Source organism: Hyperolius riggenbachi, chromosome 6 (assembly GCF_040937935.1).
Source record: "Hyperolius riggenbachi isolate aHypRig1 chromosome 6, aHypRig1.pri, whole genome shotgun sequence".
Classification (NCBI taxonomy): Eukaryota; Metazoa; Chordata; class Amphibia; order Anura; family Hyperoliidae; genus Hyperolius; species Hyperolius riggenbachi.
This window is the reverse complement of record NC_090651.1, coordinates 139,440,820-139,467,049: the sequence shown is the minus strand read 5'-3', so window position 1 is coordinate 139,467,049 and position 26,230 is coordinate 139,440,820. Positions and strand designations below refer to the sequence as shown.

Here is a 26,230-nt window from a genome sequence, read left to right as displayed (position 1 = left end):
ATGCAAGTACACAGTGTAAAGCTGCCAGGATAAATAGAGGACACCCAATGCACTGGTGGGACAGGTGCTGCGTTGTCAGTGGTCACGGTAATCGTAGTGATCACATTATCAGGAGCCACTGAACATGGCTCTGAAAGGATCTGTGCCAGGAGGCATCAGCTGTCAGATGCTGAGCTGAATGTGGTGATGTCTGATTTCTGCGGTTATACAAGTGCTACTGTGGTGGGTCTCGCTTTTTGAACTTGTCTTGTATGAAATTCATTTTACATATCAATATAATTATGATTACAACACAGCTCCCCAGTAGTATTTACCACCTCACAGCATCCTTGTATGAAGTTTTATGATTTGCAGGTCCAATATGTCTGGTGAGTTTGTCACAAGTACAGTGCGTGGTAAAGGTGAAGCAATTACCGAGGGAAACCTCACAATTGTTGGTACGGTTGGTGAAGATCTGTGGTTCTTTTTGTGACTAAACTATGGGGAGAACATACAAACTGCAGGCAGATGATCTCCTGACCAAGATTAAAACCCATGCCTTTAGCAAGTTGAGAATACTAGCCACTTAGCAGCACAAAATTCTAAACCTGTCACACCAATTCTAAATATGTATAACAAAAATAACAAAAACAAAAATTTGCTTTCCTAAAACAGAAAGAATTTGCGATAATTCAGGTTAGAGTGAGCTCGAGATGTCTCCCAGAGCACCACTGCTGAATATATGCAAATTAACTATTGTACCCTTAGAAGCTAAACACACCTCCAGAACCGCTGGAATGCAATGATGTGTCAGCTTGTTAAATTGTACAGAGCCATAATAATCCAACATGCATACAGACTGTTTCGGATTGTTTGATCCTCATCAGTGCATGGCATGGATTAATTTGGCTCTATGGAGTAGGGCTTGTAAACCGAGAGGTACAGACTAACCAGCAAGCTCATGGTGACCCAGAACTCATTGGAGTGTGTAAGGGACTACAATGGTCCTAAAAGCCCCCTTACTAAGATGTTAAGAGAAACAAAAATTTGCTTTCCTAAAACAGAAAGAATTTGCGATAATTCAGGTTAGAGTGAGCTCGAGATGTCTCCCAGAGCACCACTGCTGAATATATGCAAATTAACCATTGTACCCTTAGAAGCTAAACACACCTCCAGAACCGCTGGAATGCAATGATGTGTCAGCTTGTTAAATTGTACAGAGCCATAACAAAAATAACAAAAAAAACACTACAAGTGTTTTCGCAAAATTAGAAAACACCAGATTAAAACCTTTAAAAATACAAAGATAAGTTTCCCTGGAACATATACTGTATACTTCATAATGCATGCCTGGTTTCAGCTGTAATAGTATTATGTGGTTTCTTTATGTGGAGCAGGCAGCACTTGCACCCCTATGCATATGCAGACCTGAAATCCTGAGATGTGGGAACAAGTTCTATTTTACTTACATGGGGCTTCTTCCAGCCCTTATAGCCTTAAAGGTCCCTCAGTTTCCTCCCAATCTGCTTCATTGCACCATTCTGAAAGACCAGGCTGCTGCGCATGTACAGCCCCAGCTGTACACGCCTTTACTTCTGTGAGCGTGGGCGTTCTGCGCATACACAGTAGAGGAATACAACAAATATTGTATATTCCTCTACTGATTACCTAGCCTGTCTTCTAGTGGTGTAATTTGAGGTCCGGCTATTGCCAGCACCCGAATTACAGTGGGACAAGATGAACGCTTTTGCATAGCTGGAACATCATAGCTATAGTGGCACCCAGGTCCCAGGCATTTTGGACCAGCTCTTATAGATTCAAACTAAGCCAGACTCTGGTTTGATAATGATCTCTGTGGACTGGTCAGTTCACCTCTATTAAACACATTGCATTTGCAACTGATCCCTTGCTGTCAGTGCTCTCCTCTCAGCACTCACAGTCTGTGTTGCCACTTGTTGTCAGAGAGACAAGCAGCAGGGATACTCAGGATCATTGTGAGCAGTAGTGGGAACGGGTCAGAGACAGAAATATTCCACAGTCTGATTTTCTCAGGCTCATACATTATCCCCTAAAATCTGTCAGCGGTGTTAAAGCCAGCAATGCAATCCTGCTGTGATTCCAGTGTATAGGGGTATTTCCAAACAAAGTCAATGTAACAGGAAACAGAATAATGAAGGGACAAAACATATTTTCTGTAAGTGCTTCAACAGCAAGCCAAACTCTTTTCTCTTGAAGTTTGAAGATTGATTATTGGAAGACAGGGTAGTCAGTTTCATTGCTGGAAGTTAGGGAAATTTCATTAAAGTCATTCTTTCACTCCTATACATTGTATGGTTCTTTGTAAGTACCATATTTACCTATACCGTAAGTGTTATTACTTTTTATTATTATTATTTAGTATATATATATATATATATATATATATATATATGTATGTATATATATATATATAGCGTTGACATCTTCCGCAGCACTTTACAGAGTAGATTGTCTTGTCAGAGTAGATTGTCTATTCCCTCAGAGGGGCTCAAAATCTAATCCCTACCATAGTCATATGTCTATGTATGTATCATGTAGTGTATGGTAGTGTATGTATTGTAGTCTAGGGACAATTTAGAGGGAAGCCAATTAACTAATTTGTATGTTTTTAGGATGTTGGAGGAAACCGGAGTGCCCAGAGGAAATCCACGCAGACACAGGGAGAACATACAAACTCCGTGCAGATAATGTTATCTTCTGTTTTTACTTTATATTGTGTTGTCTCTATATACTATCTGCTTGCAGGAGAATTATCATTTACTTTCATGCGCGCATCCATCTTCCCTACAAACCCCCGAATAGCAACAGAGCACATTGTACACTGCTGACAAGCACCTGTACAGGCCGGCCCAGTGTGATTGCCCAAGGGGATCGGGTCCGGATCCGCGACAGGCGGACATCAGATGTGTACGCACCTTTACAGGGGTGACTATTACAATGGAATACCCAGACAGCTCATAGTGACCCAGAATCACCCAGAAGCTATAAAGCGTTTAAAGAGACCAAAAAGCCCTCTATTAAAAAAGCAATGCTAAATGTAATTTTGTCTTTTTAAAACAGAAGGTATTTGCAATAATTTAGCTGTAAGTGAGCAACTGTAGTTTCACATGATGCATTTCTCTCGAATATGCAAATTATCTTTTTACATTTATCATTACAAGGGAGTTATGACTTGGTTCAGGAGCTGAATGCCTTATTATTAGTGAGGTTGTGTGTGGTTGTTGTGTTCAGTAACCGCGGATGCAGAGTAACTGGGACTAGGTTTATTCACAGGATTCAGCAGCTCTCTACGTTAAGCAGTACTTTCCTCCATGTCTTTATCATGCTTCAACAGAAACCCTGCAGTGCAGACATCTTATAAGAAATGCAAGTAGCACAGTGTCATCTACAGGCCAGATGTATGAATGATACAGTGGTTGTACCTGTGTTGTGCTCCTGTACAAACCTAAGGGTACATTGGTACACATGGGGCCTGAGTTATCCAAACAAGTGCATTCCGGGGAAAAAAAATGGCGCACATTAATGGGAAATGAGCACTGTGCTTTCCAAGCAGATCACAGTCAGTGGAAAATGGCAGTACAGCAAAGTCCCCAGTATCCTCCACCGGCGGGGATACCCTGGTGCCGGATACATGTGCTTTCCGGTTGCTTGAGCAAGCGGCTAAAAAAAGCACAAACCTCCCCCTGCGAATACTTACCGAGCCTCCAGCAATGTCTGGCAGTCTCGCCATACCTCTTCTCAGGCTCCTAACAGCTTTCTGGCATCCTCCGTGAACTCAAGTCAGCAAGTCACACGACCCGCATTGGGTCAGGTGACAAGCTAGCTTCCGTGCACCGCAACGTAGATCCGCTAGGAGCCTGCAGGGAGGTACAAGGAGACTGCCAGACATCGCTGGTGGCTCAGTGAGTATTTAAAATGCCTACAAAAAAACACTGAAATGCCCCAAAAGTGCAGTTCCCATAATCTCTCAGGCATGCCGGTTAGTTGAGACTTCCAGTTGCCTGAATTCTGGATAACAGGGACTCTGCTGTAAATAATAATAATATGTCACTACAGTGGCTCTTTACGTATTTCCTTAATCATTTATTCAATTTATTTGATTGTGGGCTATATTGCTTGTGAGTTTTAGTTATTTGTCATTTTACTATAATTTTCAATACACCATTTTCTTTTCTGTGATAAATGATATCATGTCCTAAATTGAACCCACGCCTGTACACTACTATCTTTACGTTATCTTAGAAATACTGTCTGTTGTAACTACGTGTCATTCTGCAACAGAATAGTAGAACTGACACAGACCTTGCTTAATGATCTGGTCGTGTGTGGACAAAGGCTGCTAGCTTGTGACATTCCTCTCAGCTTGCTGCTACAGCAAAGTCTCTCGTATCCAGCACCGGCGGGGATCGCCCTATGCTGGATACATGAGCAACCAGCCAAAAAAGTACAAGGCACCCCCCTCGTGCAGGATAAAATCCTCTTTGAGCTTCCAACGACGTCCTGTAGCTCCTAGCGGCTTTCCAGAGTTCTCGGTGTACGGCTCCCAACGTGTCACCTAACCCGTGTCGTGCACGTACACCGAAAAGCCACTAGGAGCTACAGGACGTTGCTCGAGGCTCTGTGAGTATTTTGTGGCCTGCAAGCCCCTCCCCCCCCACCAAAAAAAAAGTCCCAGTTATCCCCTCAAGTTTGCTGGATATATTGTAAACCTGAACACTGTAAAATCTATGTGAAGGGTGGGGTTGAGGTAGACATATGTCAGTATTCTCTTCCAATGTGGTCATGCTTATGTCAAGTGATTGGATGAGTATCATAATGGGGGATGGAGCATTCCACATAAAGCCAGAAAACACAGAGGCAGGCTAGATCTATAGTAATATTAGATATTAAAATAAGTCAATGAGTTTCACATCTAGCATTGTTTAGTAGCTACCCCCAATCTCTAGAATGTAAGCCTTCGGGCAGGGCCCTCCTCCTTATGTCTCCTACCTGTTCACGCACCTACATAACCGTACACCCATCCTGTGGATCTGAGTGAACTCTTGATTGAACTCAGCTTGCCTAATCTCCATGCTCCCATCCAGTGACTGACTAAGCATTACCTTGTACTCATACTGTGCTGCGTGATCTGGTTTGTATGTCACCCCTAAATATTGTCTGTAACCTTCACTAATGTACAGTGCTGTGTAATATGTTGGCACTTTATAAATACAATAAATAAATAAATACCTAGTTCTTTTAGTTTTGCGTGGATTTTCTTTGTATGTATTAGACATTGGGCCAGGTCTTCAAGGAGAAAACTTAGAAGAAAAAGTGAATTGGATCGGGCCCATTACAGTTTACATTAGTGCACAGGACAAACGGAGGAAGACTATTTTCTGTAGGAGCCAATTTTGGACTCCAGTTACCTTGGCTAATGTCTACTCAAACTATCTTATTGTAGTGAGGTGGATGGGGTTTGGATTTCTCCTCTGTCTTATTACATTATGCTGTATTGTTCAGCCTCATGTAATAATTGGTGGCATAATTACATGACCCATCATGAAATTCTTTGCAACTTAACACTATGAAAGTGTAGAGTCCTGCTCTTATAGGGACATGGCAGAAGATTAGGGAACTGAAGAAATCTGGAGGATTCCTTTACCAGTTCAAGAGAACAGTGTGAAGAGATGAACTAATAGGGTATCCAAAGGACACATCACCTTTTTTTGTGGGCTTCGGTCTACCACCTAATGTCTAAACCGCTGGCAACAAAAATGAGTACACCACTAAGTGGAAAATGTAAAAATTCTGCCCATTACCCTCCCAGGGATCATGTTACTCATTAGTGTTACAAAGTCCCAGGTGTAAATGGGGAGCAGGTATGTTACATTTAGTGTTATTACTCTCACACTGGTCACTAAAAATTCATCATGGCACCATATTGCATAAGGAAAGAATTGCTACTCTACATAAAGATGGCCTACACTATAAGAAGATTGCCAACACCCCGAAACTGTGCTGCAGCACAGATCCAAGACCATACAGCCGTTTAACAGGGCAGGTTCCACTGAAAAGAGGCCTTGCCATGGTCAATCAAATAAGGCTTTTACAAATAGATGGTAGCATTACAGCATAAGTTGAAGGTGTGGGGAGTCAGGCAACCATGAATGCCAACATGTGCTGTAACATTCTGGAGCAGAGCATGATCCCCTTCCTTCGGGATGCAGGGCAGTAAATTTCAACATGATAATGGCCAAAACACCCTTCAAGACAACCACTGACTTGCTAAAAAATTCATCAGGGTAAAGGTGCTGAACTGGCCAAGCATGTCTCCAGACCTAAAACCTATTGATCTGTGGGGCATCCTCAAGTGTAAGGTGGAGGAGCGCAAGGTCCCTGACATAAACCAGCTTCATCATAGAGGAGTGGAAGAGGACTCCAGTGGCAAATCTGTGAAACTCAAGTGGATTCCATGCCCAAGGGAGTTAAAGCAGTGATTGAAAATAATGGTGCACATAATATTGACACTTTGGGCACAATTCTGACATTCTTCACTTCGGAGTATACTTACTTTTATTGCCAGTGGTTTAGATATTAATGGCTGTGTTGAGTTATTTTGATGGGACAGCAAATTTACATTGTTATACAATCTGTACACTGGCTACTTTACATTGAATTAAAGTGTCATATCTTCAGTGTTGTCCCATGAAAATAAAATAATATATATAATAAACTATTTGCAAACATGTGAGAGGTGTACTTTCTTTGTTGAGATACTGTATTATCATAATCCTTGCACATCCACAAAAGTAAACTTTAAAGTTAACCTGAACCAAATAAAATTATTTAAAATACATGCTGTACCAGCAAATGAATATGACATCCTTACCTTGCCATCAGTTCCTCTCAGAAGCTCACCATTTCTTTCTAACAATGACCCCTTGCAGTTCTTACCAGATTTTGTCAGAACTGAAATATATCAGTTGCTGTTAGTTATATATTAGTTGCTGTCAGTTATAACTGAAAGGACAACTAATGTGCAAGACAATGTCCATGTTTCCCTATGGCACAAGTGGGCGATATTACAGTTTAACAGGGAGCTGACCCGGAAGCAGTTACAGGGTCATTGCCATTTTAAAAATAAAAGACGGAGAATTCCCTTGATCACAGTGGACAAACAGGACGCGGGAGAGTAGAAAGACCTTAATGAGTAGACTATGCGTGAGGTAATTATGGCGTGTGTATGTTTATATTGCCTTTTAATTTTCATTTCATATTTGCTTTAACTGTAACTCCTCAACATAATAATATTTGTTTGCAATTTATTTATTTTAATTTTTTTTTTTACAAAAATCTTCTTAAAAGAGATACTCACTTTTTATAAACTGATTCATACACACGTAAATATTTCTTAATAAAGACCCCACCAGTGACCGATTAGCTTATTCTGAATAAATCAAAGGACGAAATGCACCAAAGGTCATGCTAGAAAAGAGATTTGTAAGAAGACAAGCTGAGGAGGGGGAGAACATGGAAAAATACAACAGCAATAAATAAGGAGTGCAGAGATGGGAGGGCAGAGATGGGAGGGCAGTGGAGGGTGAAGGGGAGTGGATGGATGCCACACATACAAATACATCTTCTATCTGCAATACTAATTGTTCTTCTGACAAGGCTGCTTTTCTAATATCCACCATTAAACACAGAAGACCTTCACAAATATGTAGGAAAGCATTTTTACTTTTTAACCTACAGGTTGTAGTGAAGTGCATCTGTATGTACTTACAGTAAAAACTTCATCCACTGTTTCAGGAAGGAATAAAAATGATGCTCACTACCGTTCATATTTTTATTTTGATATTTTCCTTATTTCTACATTACTGAATACACAAAACCGTACAACTGGCATGATTATCTTAGAAAGAGAAATTATGTTAGGTAAAACCACAAGGGGAAGTAAACCATGACCATGTAACTGCATTCAGCCAATCAGTGACCATTAAAGAGAATCTGTACGCTAAAATTCTTACAATAAAAAGCATACCATTCTATTCATTATGTTCTCCTGGGCCCCTCTGTGCTGTTTCTGCCAATCCCTGCTGCAATCCTGGCTTGTAATTTCCAGTTTTAGGCAGTGTTTACAAACAAAAGACATGGCTGCTAACCAGAGTGTGATAGGCTCAGAGGAGAGCTTGGAGAGGGTGTGTAAAGCTTCTGCCTATCACAAGCAGTGCTGCACATTCCACACATTCCAGCCTGAGCCCGACAGAGCCAACAGAGGAAAGAAGATAAGATTTATTACAGAGACAGTGCAACTAGAAAAGGCTGCAGTAATCCAGAGCACATTAGGCGAGGTATAGAAACTTACAGGATACAAGAAATAAGGCTCACAATTTTGTTACAGAGTCACTTTAAATGTGGCTATGAAGTTGTATCCGAGTAATATATGTTTTTGTCAACAGAATAAAGTATTGTTGTACTGTTGCAGTAAAGTCTGTAGTAAAAACACTGCAGCAAAATAAGAATGTTCCTGTTCATACAACACTTGCTAGCGAAGCCAGCAGTGGAAAAATCACATTTTTATTTGTATTGTTTATAATTTTCTGATTTAAAAAAATCCTATTTTTTATTACTAAACTAAGAAATTAGTAAATACAATAAAAAAAATCTTACACAAACCTTCCAAGTGGCTCAATTTAAAACAGGGCATCCAGATTCTCTATTTGTACCGTAAAACTATTATCTTTTGGTAATGTTTGAAGCTATCACAAGTGTTTATGTATGATTGATCTCATGACATGTTACAACTTGAAGAGTTATACCCAGCGTGCTGTTCACTGTCCATATCAACACCAGAAGCACTGACTGCCTCCCACAGTGACTGTCTCTATAGCTTCCTTACCAGTGTGCACCAGTTTTAGCGCTTCTGCTAAATATTCCATGTATGCACAACATGAAATGCTACTAGATTCCAGCACAGATAGAAATTGCTGCCAGCATCTGTACTATGTTCTCTTTTTTTCTGGGCTTGTTTTTGCTAAGTGCTGCCAGGTGCTGCCATGTTTTGTCTTCTTTCTTTCCCAGATACATAAAAGGGAGAGGGAAGTGAATTTCTATGGATAGCAAAGGTCAGAGTATCCTGCAGCAGTGCAGACAAAGTGCAGACAAACACTACTTTGCTGACGGACTTGAGCCAAGAGATGCCAGCAGAATGCATTCAGCTTTAATTAAGATTATATGTTAACATATCAAAAGATTATAATTGTAATACAATATTAACCTGACTGCTAACTACTTTTTTCAAAAAAAAAAAAGCTACACACCAGTGCCAGCTATGTTTAAATCAGGTTTATTAAATGTCTTGGCCAAATCTACATATACCAAAGACCACATTAATTAGTAGGGAAGTCACTGAGGTGCAAAGAAATTTGAGATGATTGAGACTTGGGCCCCTTTCACACTGGGGCTTTTTTATTGCGGTGCGTTACCCTTTTTTACCACAAGGTGACAATAAGGTAATGAAAGTCTATGAGGCCTTTCAGGCTGGATGCAATGTGCCGGAAGTACCTGGGGGGTACTCACCTCGGGTGGGGGAAGCCTCCGAATCCTATTGAGGCTTCCCCCGTCCTCCTCGGTCCCACGGCGGCGGCGATAAAGCTCCCCGAACAACGGGAATGTAAATATTTACCTTCCCGGCTCCTGCGCAGGCACAGTATTGGCTCTCGGCTCGGAGATAGTGAGAAATAGCCAGTACAGCGGACCCGACAGAGATCGACTATTTTCACCTATTTCCGTGCGGAGAGCCGCAACAACGCCCCCGCTGGAGCCAGGAAAGGTAAATAAATCAGCACTTATCAGGCTTGTCGAGGGAGGATTGCCGGACACTTCGGGGGAGCCAGCACTGGATTGCCTGCAGCTACAGGGGAGAGGGAAGTCTCATTGGGACACTGAGGCTTCCCCCTCCCGAGGTGAGTACTCCCCGGGAAACTTTTTTTTGTTACATGTTCTCTTTAAGAAGACAGTTGGCACTGAGCCAAAACTTTCTACTAAACCCCTGTTAGATGTCCAAGGCACAGAAGTATGTGAAAACAAAAACACCCACAGATGTCCGCTGTAGACTGAAGTAGTTTTATACAAAAATGCCTTTAAACGTTTGTGGCGGATGAGTGAGAAAACACAGAACACCTATAGATGTCCATAGTAGTCTAAGGGTTAAAGCGGAACTGTAAACTGGATTAAAAAAATAAGAGTTTCACATACCTGGGGTTTTTGCCAGCCCCCTGCAGCCGACCTGTTCCCACGCAGCCAATCACCGATGCTCTGGTCCCCCGCCGCTACTCACTTTCACTTCACGTAGTTTGGGGGAACTGCACCTGCGTGGCCCTGGCCACGCGCCTCTTTGTTCACAATCCCGTAGCATTCTGTGCAGGTGCAGTAGAGATATTCTCGTACTGTGCCTGCGCAAAGCACTCCTGGCTACAGAAACTCATACTAGGATACGTGTGACCAGGGCGCAATGGTGGTCGACTTAGAAGTTGACCTCCATTACGGGGAAAAAGTGAGCCGTGGCGGGGGAACGGAGGATCGGTCCAGGACTGCGAGGGCACAGGTTAGCTGCAGAGGGCTGGTAGAAGCCCCAGGTAAGTGAAACTTATTTTTTTATACAGTTTACAGTTCCGCTTTCAGTACAGAATTCATTAAGCTACAAATATACAGCCTTCTCATTTTTCAGATCACTATTTCATACTAACATTAATTTTTGCTACTCGGACATACACTATATAAAATTTAGCCCAATTCAATGTTCATACGTTCGAACTTCGAATTATACAAAAATGTAATTTAACCCAGAACATATTAAAGCAACAAACAGCCCCTGGGCGATATTCAATAATCCGGACAGGCTGATGCACAATATCAATCATAATGTTGATCGCGCGACAATTGAGGTTTAATCGGTGCCGTGGTTGAGTAGTGTATGGGTAGCTATACTCTATCTCCTAAGCAGCTCATCATTTTGAATACCAATGCATTTGTTGCTTTCTTCAAATATTATTTCCATATTTTTAAATGTGTACTATGCTTAATATGTATACAATTTTTGAAGTACATGTGTATAAAAAATTGGATATTAAAGTTTAAGTGTAATCAGATGGAACAATTCTTTCTCTAATGTAAATTTTCAAAGCCTATCTAGGTATATTTTCTCCATATCTGTCTTCCATCCCTCCCCATCTAATGCTAAAGTTAAATGTCCTCCAACTCTCCAAACCCCCCTTTTTGCTCACACTAAAGCTTCTGGCTTGAGCTCCACTGAAGTTTAGAGATCTGCCGTGTCACTGTAGCAGCCTGATCTCCTGCAGTTAGTTCTGGGAAGAGGGCGTTGGTGCATGTTCCAACTACCTCCACTCTTTGTTAATGATTGGAGTGGGGCGTAGCTGTTCGGCCTGTTTCACACTTGCTTTAAAAAATGGTCAATTGGCGGAACGGATACTGTACAAATGCGAACGGATCCAATGTTAACCTATGGAACCGTTCACATCCGTCCATACGAACATCCATTCCGTACGTTCCGCTGAACAAGTTTCCAGCAGCTATTTTTCCAGACCGCTGGGCCCAGTGGACTGGAAATGAAAGATGAAGCCCTGCATTGGGGCAATAAGAGAACGGAACGTTTCTTCACACTAGTGAAGAAATGGACCATTCCAAGGGACAAAATCCACTGGTAGTAGGAGTCTGGGGGGGATGTGGGGACGCGAACCGGGCCTAAACAGTGCACCTGAGTGGATGGGCAGGTGGGTTTGGGAGGGTTAAAACACCAGTCTTCCATCTTCATTGCAGCTGGGCGGTAGGGATGGTTTCTTCAAGGCTTCCATCTTCTTCCGCCTTCAATTGTGTCCCACATCAAGGCACGTGATTACACTTCCTCCTTCAACCCGGAAGGAGAAAGCGTGGTAGTCACATGACGCGAAACAATCCCTACCACCCATCTGCAATGAAGAAGACGGAAGCCTGATGTGTTAACTCTCCCTCACCCACCCAGCATCTGCACCCTCCCTCACCTGCCCGGCTGATGTGGCAATTACATGAAAACGGATCCGATCAACTGATGATCAGATCCATTTTCACGGAGCCACTGTGAACCAAGCCTTACGGATACGGTGAAGCGGAAATCTGATCCGTTTGGCAAAAAAAAAACGAATCCCCGCTCCTCCTCTCTCCTCCCCTCTGCCTCTGAAATCTCTGGCTAGTAATACCTCCCCCTCACTCCTGCCCAGACTGAGCTCCCATGAGCCCTTGCTACTGTCTGAAAGTGCCTTGGCTCTATGAAAACCTGTGGGCGTGGCTTGTTTAGTTTATAGGGAATTAGAGTACTTAAACAAAAAAAAAGTATTTGGCTTGAGGAATGCCCTATAAACAATAGGAAAGGAACACAATTATGCAATGAGTAAAAGTTCATCTCGGATCCACTTTAATTCCCAATGTGAAACTAGCCTTACAGCCACTTATCTCCCACACTGGTTCAAATGAATTGCAGGGGCATGTTATGATATAGTGAGGGTGTGGCATACTAGGGTTGTGGTGCGGGTGGCAGTGGGAGAAGCCATTGATGGGCTGTAATTCTAGCTTGCTCCCATTCTTCACATTGAGAAGGCATTAGTCAACAAACATAAGCAGAGTTAGTCTCAGTGCTATCCCAGTGATGTGGCTAAGCAGGGCCCCAATAATGTCCTTGAAGGGCAGGGGTTGTGTTACAGCCTCACAGGAGAAGCATGGGCCTTAAACTGGTCACATCCGTTACCACTTTATTACCAGTAATTGTGTAGTATGAATCTATTCCAAGTCAAAATAATATAATTAAATTCTTTAGGTAAGCTCTCCTACTTCATAGATGTACATAGGCAAACGCAGAGGGGGATTACAGCTGCCCAGAATCCCCCTTCAGACCAGGGCTAGTGCAGTGTCTGGGGACAGGCACAAGTTATACCAGAATATCTGCAGTCATCCTGCAGCTCACAGCACTGCTCCTTTCCTTCCCTGCTACAGGTGACTTTGGATGTAGCAGCAGCGAGTGTACAGAGCATGGAGAAGCTCTGGGGAACTTTACAGAGTCAGGCATGAGCACAGATTCACTTTTACCCTTCATTAGCAATGTCGACTGTCCTCATTATTATCTGTATCCACACTGCTCCAGATCCCATTGTCGGTCGATCAGTTGAACAGGAAATTGCATTATGTGTACCCACCATGATGTCCTACCATATTATTATACTGTATTGTATTATACCGTGTGTGCGAGGCTGAGGGAGACCGTTGAGGAATCCCCCCCTTGACAATCCTGGGTTTGCCCCTGATGTAGATATCAGTAAGACAGCTTTAAAACTTTGCTACTAAATACATACATTATAAGACTACAACTAATTTTATCATATATAGTCAGAGCAGGCAACATACCGTGCTTTGAACATTTGACTAATCTAATATCTGTACGAGGCTGAAGAGAATCTTTTCCACATCTTTGACTCTAGTGTAGAGAGCCACAAAACAGTCTGTTCTTCAATACAGGGAGGTTTTTCCGGCTTCTCTGTAAAGCACCACAACCCTGTACAAGTTGTCCAGACAAAGACACGCCTCCTTATTCGTCTCAGTACTATAACAATGTGTCCTGACATTTGTAGAGAGTTCAGTGTGTGGTCCAGAGCTATGTGTGGTCACATACTTCATTGTCCAGTGCGGTCAGCTTTAACATAGACAACTGAGAGCTGAAGGCACTATTTGCATGAAGTGTGCCTTAAAGTCTAGTCTTGCAGCCCGTATGTTCAGTGAGCCTGGAGCCCCTCCCCCACACCTGCTATTTTTCCAGTAAGAACAGTGTGCTGTTTTAGAGCAATAGAAGGATTAAAACTGATTTTTTTTACTTAAATTATTTAACATTTCTGTTCTTTTTTAACTACATATTAAGTAAACATTGCCCATGACTGAAAACTGGAGACTGAAGTCATGGAGGTCAACCCCACTTGCTTAGTAGTCTTGTACTGTTTACCAACTGAATTTCACCTAGCACTGTGACAGATCTAACCTGTGGCAATACAATCTGTATAGGGATTTAATAACAAGATATTAAGAGTTATTTGATCTATTCTTGACAGGCACAATCTGACCCTTTCCACACACATGGGGGCCATAAGCAATTCACTTTTTCACCTGAGTTTTCTTCTAAGTGATATTTTCACAAATTGTAAATAAAATGCTTCTCAAACCACCAACATGCAAACAATTACTCAAAATAATTTTGACAGTACTTTTCAAATACTTTTTGGTACTTTTTCCACTGCAAAGTGCTAAAAAGTTGTTTTAAATCATAGATGAAAAATTATCTCCTAGGAGAAAAGTCAGGAGAAAAAGTGAATTGCATATGGCCCATGCTGTGGTAGGACCTAATTTTACAATCTTAGTTTTCATATCAGATTTTCCACTACGGACTATTTATACACAGCACAATATTTATAGGTAAAGAACAAAATGGGGTTATAAGGACCAAAACAGCATATATTTTTCATATATTTTAACGAACTTAACTTTTAACACACACACAAGATAAAAGGTCACTCCTTCTACACACTGGCTGAGACGGCCATACACAAGTAACTGTACTCCACTGTTCCAATGCACACAGGTGATTCCAGACTGTACTGTTCTATTACCCATTAGGAGGGTGTGAATAAGACTGTCAATTATTATATATTTTACCCTCTGAAGAAGCGGAATTGGGCCAAACAATGTGCATTATGCATACAATGGACTTGTTATAAGTTGCACATCAAAATGTCCATTTGGTTTTAAATATGATGAGTTGCCTTGGAACTCTTATCTAGTGCACATTAAAAGTTATATTTTACTGATTTATGCTGTTTTAGTACATGCTTTTCTGGGCTCTGATCGCTGCTGCGGGTTATTGTTTTTTATTAATTTATTTATAATAATTTTTTAAATAAAATTTACTATTTCTTTTTATTTGTTCCCACCCCTCCCTCCCCCCCCGCCAGCCAATGGCAGCAGTTGCGCTGTGATAGGCATCAGCCTATGAGAGCCGATCGCTCCTGAGCCTCCCAGGGGACAGCGGAGTGGCAAGGCTGTCCCCAGTACAGCGCTGCATTAGATTGCAGCATTGTACATTGGAAATAGTGGGCATTAGGCTTAAGTAGGAGAAGTTAAAGGGGCACTACAGCGAAAAATTATACAATTTAAAACATGTGCAAACATATACAAATAAGGAGTACATTTTTTTCCAGAGTAAAATGAGCCATAAATGACTTTTCTCCTATGTTGCTGTCACTTACAGTAGGTTGTAGAAATCTGACAGAAGTGACAGGTTTTGGACTAGTCCATCTCTTTATGGGGGATTCTCAGGGATATATTTATTTTCAAAAGCACTTGGTGAATGGCAGTTGCTCTGTCCAACTGCCAAAAACTGTGTAGGGAGCAGGGAGGTTAGCCAGCATCATTGTTTAAATCCTTTTTAGGGAATATCTTTATAAAGAATAAAAGCCTTGCTGAGAATCCCCTATGAAGAGATGGACTAGTCCAAAACCTGTCACTTCTGTTAGATTTCTACTGCCTACTGTAAGTGACAGCAACATAGGAGAAAAGTAATTTATGGCTCATTTTACTCTGGAAAAAGTGTACTTCTTATTTGTATATGTTTGCAAACATTTTAAATGTTATAATTTTTCGCTGTAGTGCCCCTTTAAGAGTTGGGTGGGGGGTTTGGCTTAGGCATAGGTGAGAGGTTAGAGTTAGGCATAAGTAGGGAATTTGGCTTAGGTGTAGGTAGACTGGTTAGAGTGGGGGGAAGGGCACATGTGAGAGTTAGGTTAGGGTTAAGTCATAGCAGAATAGCAGTACATTTACCAATATTCTACTGACGGCAAAAGTAAATAGTGGAATATTGGTAAAATGACTGATATTGTACTAATGGTAAAAGTAAATAACTGTAGTAGAAAATCAGTACTTTTACAGATGTTCTACTAACTGCACAATCAGCAACCATATTAACTCAAGCTTTTTTTTTAAATGTATGCCTATCAGGATATGTGTGTATATTAACAATTAGTACAATGAGTCCAAGCACCTCTTGTAGCAACATTGTAGTGGATCTGAGCAATAATAAACATATGAAGACATCAGATGCTTCCTATTATTTGCTGTGATTTTAAACATGAGGCAAAAATTACATATTTGCTCAAAATTCTTCCCCTTTATCGATAGATTGTCATACAGTTATGAAATAACTGTGTTCCGACCTACAGCAAACTGATATTGTACAGTTAACCTTGGCAAGACCTTATCACAGAGAATGCAGCAATCTCACCCATGTGACCTAATGTGATGGCATCTCATTCTATAGTGTTCGCCTCAGCTAAAATTCCCAGGATTAGGTCAGTAAATCTCCGCTCTTTTCACTGACTATTAACAATGGATTTTTTGTTAGTAGTCTGGGAGAATCCTGTTCACACAGACCAGAAACAATATGTTAGGAGAATAATAACCTTGGTCCCTGATTGGCTCTCGGGTATCTTGACAAAATACTGCAGCAGACACTCTCAGGATGTCAGTTTACAGTCTGTAGAATACAGGAGTCCTAAAATAAACCCAATGATGACATAGGACCTATTGAATTATTTCTAGACATAAAGCAGGAAAAACTATTCCCGTATGTTTTAGGTGATGCAAATACATTTAACTTGCAATTTTCAATTTTGAAGCATTAGAGCAGATATAAACCAGATTTATTGAATTATTGGACGCATTATACAGACAGCCTGTCCAGGACAAAAGTTATCCATAATATTACTGTGATGTCTTTGCTTAGTTATGCCTTAATATTCTCCTGGGATGCTATTAGGGTCCTGAGTTATCTGCTCACACAATATCAATCACAGCTCAGAATATCAACAACGATTATTTCAATTGATTCCTTTCCTCTGTTGCAGCACGGAAATCTGTGGACTTTCCATCTAAAGTCTGAAGCTCAATACACCAGTATTTTAATCAGTCTTGTGCTTTCCCCAATACATATTGCTCCCTAAGGTTGAAGGCTGAGTAACTTCAAAAGCTCCTGAAATTATGTGTAGCCTGCAAGCATCAGGAACAAATTTTAAAGCGAACCTAGTTCCAAATCCAGGGACGTAAAGGGAACCTGTGAGAAGATCTCATAAGCTGTCCCCTTACAACTACTCCATGTCTGGCTTCAATGGTAATTTTCTTTATTTAGGAATTTATTTTTCATGTGTACAGAGAACTCTACCGTCATTTATGCACCTACCTTATTACTTACAGGGAACCTGTTCACCAGCTATTTATTACAGCATTGCCTGCTAAAGCAGCAGGCTGGCATTTCCTAACACAAGAAGGGAGTTTGGAAGGCTGGCACCTAAATTGCGGCTATCAGCACCCTTTGGCACTTTTATTTGGCCTGAGGAAGTGAGCACAGATCCATGAAACGTGTTGCCAGTGCACATTAACATTCATTTATTACATGAATTTGTCTTCATTGAGGTAAGTAATTGATGCCTTTCACCATCCGTTTGGAGGGGTGTTACCCTTTGGCCCCTGGTGGCCTTGCCACATCTAGGATCATTTGGTTGGTTTTGCAACAAGAGCGCAGCCATATCCAGTTTGCCTGGACACCCGAGTGGAGTTGGGTTTATACATCTCCACTTGCCCTCAGCAGTTGGTTGCCCTTCTGTAACTCGCTACCCGCCTTTGTGAGTATTAACTACTCTTCTCCATTTATTGTGACATACTGCACCATTTGGGCCCCCGTTGTCTCTGTGCTTTTTCTTTTTAGGATGCTCTAATCAACCCCCACAGTCGCATTTTCACTACCTACTGTAAGTGACAGCAACATAAGAAAAAGCTATTTGTAGTGCATTTTGCTCTGAGTGAAATGTACATTTATATGTATGTTTTTTACATTTTACAACTTTTTGCAATATTTGACCCTTAGCATAAGTGACATTCTGCAAGTCTACAATCACTAAAGGGACATATCCCAAAAGGCATGCAGCAAATGGTATCACTTTCTTTCTTCTTTCTATGCCTTTTAAATCACAAGGAAGCTAATTGGTATGTGGTTTCATTGGATGAGGCATGGGAATTCTGTACTTCTTAAATGACCCCGACTATGTGCATACAAAGCAGTACATAAATGGAAGCGGCTGACATACAAGCATTCCCTCTATAAATGTTATACATAATATTAAAGTGTTTCATTGATGAGATTGGGAGATAATAAGAAACACACTGTTTCCAGCCTGCAGAATGAAAGCTTTGCATCCTTCCCCTGCTGACAAGAGGTCTTCTGGGAAGTGTGGGAATATTATGCTATTGATTTTCTGTAAGGTTGGGATGTTTGTCTTACTGGTGCTCAACTTGTTCCACTTTAACTCCATGATGCTTTTATCCAGATCATAAAAGTCTTCTTCAATATGAAAGATTAACAAAGCTTCTCATAACAAACCACAGAGTTCTTTCAAGTAACAGATTCAGAACATGGATTACAGTTAAAGAGGCAAGACCTATAGTAGAATGCAGTAAATTACCCACTGACAGCAATTTTCCTGGTTGCAGCATCAGAAACATTTCCAATATCTCTATATTGCTGTATATTGGATAAAGCTCTGCCCTCCCAGTAATGCTAGGCTAGGCTAATTAGCTATGCAGAACTCTTCCTGCCCTCCAGAGCATTCTGGGGGACTAGGTATATTTTGTACTGGCTTCGGAATGCTTAGTAAATAATTTATACATAAGTATTGTAAAAAAAAAAAATAAGTCATTATATTCATTATGTTATTTTCTCTACAGTTCCTCTTTAACAATCACATGCAATTAAATTAGTATTATCATATTTATGATATTGTCATATGATGCTACAAATTAAAGGAAGGCAGCTTCTTCTTTGTTCAATAACATGTGTAGCGTATGCTGCATTAGTGAAAAGTAAGAAATGCCTTCAAGCTCCTTTCAAAACTGAATATAGGATTTTCCATAACTACTTCCCATGGTAAGATATTATGTGGTAAAGTAACCATTCTTAGGACTCGTTCCCATTAAGGTGCCATGTCCATATCCAACGTGGCACCTGTGCTAATGCAAATTGGCATCTGATTCCCTGAGGTGCCATGCATGGCTTTGGGGATTGGCATGTCTAATGCGAAATTATGCTGCATGCCATCTGTTTTTTGCCCCGCATGCAAATTTGGAAATCACAGCCTATTCTGATTTCAGTAGGCTGTGATTCCCCGTCCGAATTCAAATGTGTGGAATCGTGGAAGATTTGCACAATTGGAAATGGGCACTTACTGTTAAGAACCACTTTTCTTAACTTTACTTGTTTCTGTCCTTGTTCTAAAACTTCAAAGTCCTTCCTGTAATGTGCTGCCTGTTAGTGTATCCCATATTTTAGATGTATTCTTACAAGTGATTAATACAAAGTTAGGTTAAAAGCGGATTAATCAAGAAATTGAAAAATGTGGCAGTACTGTAGTTAACCACTTAAAGAGAACCCGAGGTGGGTTTGAAGAATATTATCTGCATACAGAGGCTGGATCTGCCTATACAGCCCAGCCTCTGTTGCTATCCCAAACCCCCCTAAGGTCCCCCTGCACTCTGCAATCCCTCATAAATCACAGCCACGCTGCTGACAAACAGCTTGTCAGAGCTGGCTGTGTTTATCTCTATAGTGTCAGTCTGCTGCTCTCCCTGCCTCCTGCAGAACTCTAGTCCCCGCCTGCATCCCTTCCCTCCCTGCTGATTGGAGAGAAGGGACGGGGGCAGGGACCGGAGCTCTGCAGGAGGCGGGGGAGCAGCTGAGACTGACATTACAGATGTAAACACAGCCTCACAGCACGGCTGTGATTTATGAGGGATTGCAGAGTGCAGGGGGACCTTAGTGGGGTTTGGGATAGCAACAGAGGCTGGGCTGTATAGGCAGATCCAGCCTCTGTATGCAGATAACATTCTTTAAACACACCTCGGGTTCTCTTTAAGTACCAGCAGTCTCTGCCCCCTTAAGGACCAGAGACCGCTGGTACAGAAACAGCGGAATCCCAATGGAATACCGATGAATCGCCGCACATACCCGTTGCAACTGCCACACGTTGGGATCCTGGGCTACCCACTCTGCCGTTTCTATGACAGTAAAGTTCCTGTGAGCCGGTCAGGAGCCGCTTTCATTGGCGCCTGACCCTGTCTTTCAATGTAAGCCAATGGAAGCGGCTTACATTGAAAGACAGGGCCAGGAGCCAATGAGATCAGCTCCTGACCCGCTCACAGGGCTCTGCCGTCATAGACACAGGCAGAGCCGGTAAGCTGCGGCGACAGACGGCGGGGTTAAGCAGTGAGATCGGCGGGAGCGACGGAAACAGCGGATGCACGCAGCGGCTGCTAATTGAAATCTACACCCTGCCAGCCAGGTGACCACCAAAACAGGGCGTAGAATTCAATTAGCTTGGTCCTTAAGTAGGTATACCTGGCCTGAGGTAAAGCTACCTCAAGTAAGCCCTAAATAAGCTTATGCTGGATCCACATACCTCTGTGCATTGCCCATTCCTCCTCTCATCCCTTCCCCGCCCCACCCACCACCCCCAATAGTCACGCCTTCTAAAATCTGACGTGTTTTAAAAAGTGCCTAAACACAGGTGCATTTCTTTAAAACACAAAACTATAAAAGCACTATATTAAATGTACAAAACCTTAACCTTAAAACCTTAGAACCAGATTAACATTCTGTAGACTGTTCATTAAAATACAATACCATCCACAACATTTATTTCTGCCTTGGATAGAGAAGCGAGTTCTGGTGGCCACAGTCGTATCAGCCTCTGAGAAATTCCACAATACTAGCATTTGTATATACAATATAATTGCGCTGCTTCTTAATAGTACACAATCAAAGAGCTTTTGGGTCTGCCACACTTCTGGGTAGAGTTGCTCCCAGTTAAATCTTAATTAAATTGTATGGTGTATAGGTGCTCCCACATAATAAAGTGATACACAAAGTTCCAATAATTTTCAAAGTCCTCCTCCCCACAGAACGACTTAGATCGATCCACTGTTAACATGTGAAATAATCGCTCACCAGATCTCAAGGCTGACCAATGACAGAGCAGCAATCAGCGCTTAAAACATCCGCCAATCTCCTCACAATCACAGCTCCTTGTCCTAACAAATCCTCAGAAAATCTAAACAAGAATTGCTTATGGTGTAGTATTAGTAACTGATTAGCATTAGTGGTGAAAAGTAGTGAATGTGCACAGTGTTATGAGGAGAAGAAAAGACTAGTGTCACTAATACTACACTATAAGCGCCAATTTCTGGTCCGTCACTGGTCAGCCTTGAGATCTGGTGAGCGATTATTTTACATGATAACTATGGATTGGATCCAAGTCGTTCTGTGAGGAGGAGGACTTTAAAAATGATTGGAACATTGTGTATAACTTTATTATGTGGGGGCTCCTACACACCATACATACTAGCATTTGGCTGAATCACTCAGGGGTTGTGATTTGCCTAGAAGATCCTTTCGATTTTGATGAGAATTTGTGGCAAATAAAATTCAATCCTGCCTCTGTGCTGAGTGATGCAATAACAATAAACACTGGATTAGTAGTAAGCACAGTAAAGATCAAGCTACAGCAATGATTTTTCCATTGAGTAAAGTATATATGGTATTAGTTTAAAAAAGAAAACACACAAAAAAACATAATATGTAAGGTTTACATGTTAAAGTCTGGTACATTAATTTTTCTTAGTTAAGGCAGCCAAACATGTAAAAACTGTCATTAATACTTTGAAAAACACAATTCTAACACAAAGGTATCCAGAGGGAAATGAATAGTCACCAATGACATCACCCGATCATGTGGTAAACGTAATCTGCAGGAAGTATTCAGGAACAGTTGGCATCCTTGTACATAATGACCTTCCAAACAAAAGTCTGACACTTCTATTATCGCAAGTGACTTTACCACAGATTACATATTCATGAGCACCTTCACTATTCAAAGCAATGAAGAGCTAACCATTATACAATATGTAAAATCAATATTAATAATGAACAAGATGAAGATATTATTTTTCTATAATATAATAACTACTGTTACAGTAGGTAGCAGAAATCTGAAAACCTGTTGGTTCTGTCAACTAGCCCATCTCCTCATGGGGGTTTCTCAGCATGGCCTTTATTGTTTTTAAAGACACACCCTGAAAATGATTTAGACAAAGATGCTGGCCAGCCTCTATGTTTGCTGCACACTTTTTTTGGCAGTTGCACGGAACTACTGACATTCACTAAGTGATGATGCAGTGAGAACGGCGAAACATGTAAAGGTCGTGCCTGCATGAGACGCCGTCTCCTCCCGCGGGCCCCCGCCGTTCCCACACTCTGGCTTCCATTTTGCAGGGCACCCGGACCAAGGTTTCAGCTGGTACAACATCAGGACTGTGATCCATGGCAAGGGTGGCTGTGCAGCCAGCTACACAGCTCATAGCCTTGTATCCATTGCAGTTACCAGCATCGTTGTAGGCAAAAGCAGATATTGTCAGCAATGACACCCTTACTATACTGGCCATCAGCACGCCATTTGGATTGACATTAGCTGTAACAGATGGATTTCTCAAGCTTCTGGACTGCAGAGTGGTGAGATACTGTGGAACTGTTTCATACATTGACAGCTCTTGTTGTGGTGTGACGTTTGGCTTACATGGATACGCTAAGCTATACTGCTGCATACTAATCCACCGCTGGCTTGCTGCTTTGTGCTACCTTGCTTCCCTTTGGGTGCTTATCTGATGACACAATTGGGACTGTCCCTTCAGATTGTGAGCTCACAAATCATCTCATCTGACCAGGAGTGTATGTGTTGATGTTTATGGTGGGTCTGTGTGAGGAGGTGGCCATCTCATGTTTTTTTTCAAATAATTGTTACCAGAGTTTTAAACACTTAACGACCACCTAACGCCGATAGGCGTCGGCGGGTCGTTAGCGGTATAGCATGGAAACTTTCCATGCCAGTTCACGGAGGCTGTCTCCGTGAACAGCCGGAGAGCCGCCGATCGCGGCTCGCCGGCGAAATGTAAACAATGTAAACACGCTGGAAAGAAATCCCCGCTGTTTACATCATACGGCGCTGCTGCGCAGCAGCGCCGTAAGGCAGATCGGCGATCCCCGGCCTCTGATTGGCCGGGGATCGCCGGCATATGATAGGCTGAAGCCTATCCTTCAATGCACAGGACGGATATCCGTCCTGCGCAGCCCAAGGAGGGAGAGAGGGGGAGGTAAGGGGAGGGAGCGCCGAAAATGCTGCGGAGGGGGGCTTTGAAGAGCCCCCCGCAGATCACAAACAGCCGGCGGCGATCAGACCCCCCCAGCAGGACATCCCCCTAGTGGGGAAAAAAGGGGGGAAGTCTGATTGCCAAGGCTCAATCCTGATTGGTGCTGCGGGCTGGAGAGCCCACGCAGCGCCGATCACTGCAGAAAGCCCTGGTCCTTCAGTTGTTAATAAAATTTGTACGTTTATAGACGACCTATGGTCGTTTTTCTGGTGTTGTTGAGTATCACTGTCAGCACCTGTAGAAATAGGTACCTTCTCCATTTAATTGGGTATATGACATCCACTAAGTGCTTTTGAAAATAAAGAAAACCCTAACAACCCCCCCCCCCCCCCCCCCCGTGAGGAGTTGAGCTAGTGCCTTCTTTTACTATTTTAGCAGAAGTGGTGTGCCTACTGAAGAAGTTGCACCAGTGGGCATTTACAGTGAATAGATTGGTTAAAGCTCTGTACGCATGCTAGATGATGCTTGGAAAGGTGGCCGATCATAAGCGCCTCTGCCGGGGATTCCAGCATGTTTACGGCAGCCATCAACCCTTCTCGACTGCCTGCCCAGCAATCTGTCCTGGCTGATCACTTTGGCGGAGCGATAGCCAAGAGCTGTACTACTTGTACCCCCAACTTACTCTGACCTCCTACGCCACTTTGCCTTCCCCCCCCCTTCAGTTTTTTAGCAGTGGGAGGAGCTGGACTAAGACAAGACATCTGCTATATTCTGGTCAAGCTAATTCCACTCTACTGGCAATAAGGAGCTACTGAATACAGCCAGCCAGATACTTTTAATATACTCACTACAAAAAGTACAGATGTGATATGTACAAAACCTTTTAAAATGCTAATTAATACAAATGCATTGTCATGTCTCTAAAACTAGGTAATAAGTATTTAGGAAATATCCAGACCTGTGGCAGCTACAACACTTTGGAAGGATCCCAGGTCACATGCCGCCCATCATGCAAGGAGTTGATAGCAAACATGTCCTTGTCTGCTAGTGTGAAATCAAACACCTAAGAAGATGCAGGCTGGTTAGTCTATGAGATGGATAAACAGGAGTTAAACACAGAGCATGCTGAAACACAAAAACACTGGGACATATGCATTAAATTAATCTGGGTTAACAAACAAAGGTTATACATAGAACAGTGTAAAAAAAAGTATTTGCGCCTTATGTTAATAGTTTTTCACACTTAGTAGTTTTTAATCTTTAAAGGAATATTGAAGTGACATGACATGATGAGATAAACATGTTTATATAAGGTACCAAGCATACAAATAACTATGCTGTCTTCCTTTTTTCTTTCTCTGCACAGAAGAGTTAACATTCAGCTAGGCAAGTGAGAGTTTATCTCCAGTCGGGACCAAGTGGGACAATAGGGACTATAGCGTAACCCTCACTGATAAGAAATTACAGCCATAAAACTCTCTCCTAGCAGAGACCAACTTCTGAGGGCTGGGAAGAAATAAAAAAAAGAGGGTCAGTTCTTCATAGATTTTAGCTCTGGCATACTTCAAAGACTGTGTCATTAAAGAGAGTCTGAAGCCTAAAAAAATACGTCTTTTTACTGGGAAGTCCTTTGGGCAGTCCTTTTCAACAATAAGACCATAGCTGAAATGCCGCATGCCCGTAGCAGAACGATCAACGAATAATACCCCCTGGAATCCTCGGGCGAAATTCAGGGCTTCTTCTGGGTAGAGGCAGAGCTCTTGGTGCAATAGCTCTGCATCTGCTCGCGTCAATCTCCTCCGCCGCCTCCCACCACTCTCAGTCTTTCGCTGAGAGGGGCAGAAGGAGGCGGAGATCAGTGGAGATTAACGAGAGCAGAGGCAGAGCTACAGCGCAAGGCTCTGCCTCCCCGGGCCGCAAAATCCACAACCTGGAAAGTGGTGGAATTTTGCCCCAGGATTCCGGGGGTATTAATTGATCGTTCTGCCGTGGGAAAGCAGTGTTTCAGCTATGGTCTTATTGCTGAAGAGGACTGCCCAGTAAAAAGAGGTATTTTTTTAGGCTTCAGGCTCTCTTTAATCAGAGACAATGAGACATTAGAAATGTAAAAAGTAGATTTAAACATGAAATAAATCTTGGGATGTCTAAAAAGGGGTCATTTTTAGGAATAGGAGGATAGATACAATTGTTTATCTCATCAATTTATTTTCACATCCGTATTCCTTTAAATATAGTGTAATATTAAGCAAAGAGAACCTGGGTAAATATATTACACAGTCTTTAATTATTATTTATTTAAAAAGCAAAGAAAATCCATATCACCCATGTAAAAAGTGACTGATGTCTACCGCATGGATTATGCAGCAATGCAAGTCTATGGCACATATGGCGACGACGTAAGTGTGCACGAGCGATTCACACATTCGCAGAGTAACGATAAACTAGTGATGTACTTCCTGTCCAGCAGGGAGTACGTCACTGAGCGTATTTGGTAAGGTGATCGGTAAAATCAGCTGTTTTCTAAATTACCAAATGCGGTAATTTTTAAGGTCCATACACACGCTGGACTGGAGGCAACGACGGGTCCGTCGTCACCTCCCGCTGGGTGGGCGTTCCAACGACAGTCCGGCGTGTGTACGCACTGTCAGCGGACTGATACGGCTGCTTCTGAGCGATCCGCATTATCATTAGGAAGCAAAAGAGACACGGAAGCGAACTATATTTGCCCATTTTACCTTATAGTTCGCTTCAGTGCTCCCAAGTAATCCGCCGCATCCCCGCCGCTAAACAAGGGCTGCAGACCCCCAAATCCCCCGCGCAAACATCCACGACTGCGCTGAGGGGCAGAGCTTCCAGCTGTAGCTCTGCCCCTCCTGACGTCAATCGCCGAATG

General features: G+C 42.2%; 1 protein-coding gene across 2 annotated transcripts in view; it reads right to left on the bottom strand.

The window, feature by feature from the left end:
* LOC137521144 (glyoxal reductase-like) overlaps positions 1 to 26,230 on the bottom strand; it is a 219,118-nt gene that overhangs the window by 24,894 nt on the left and 167,994 nt on the right. The window contains exon 7 of one of the 2 annotated variants that reach the window (XM_068240003.1): positions 24,296 to 24,400. The exons of the other annotated variant lie outside the window; for it this stretch is intronic. Coding sequence (XP_068096104.1) covers positions 24,305 to 24,400 — 96 coding nt within the window. The 3' untranslated portion in view covers positions 24,296 to 24,304. The remainder of the gene's footprint in view (positions 1 to 24,295; positions 24,401 to 26,230) is intronic. 2 annotated transcript variants of the gene reach the window in all.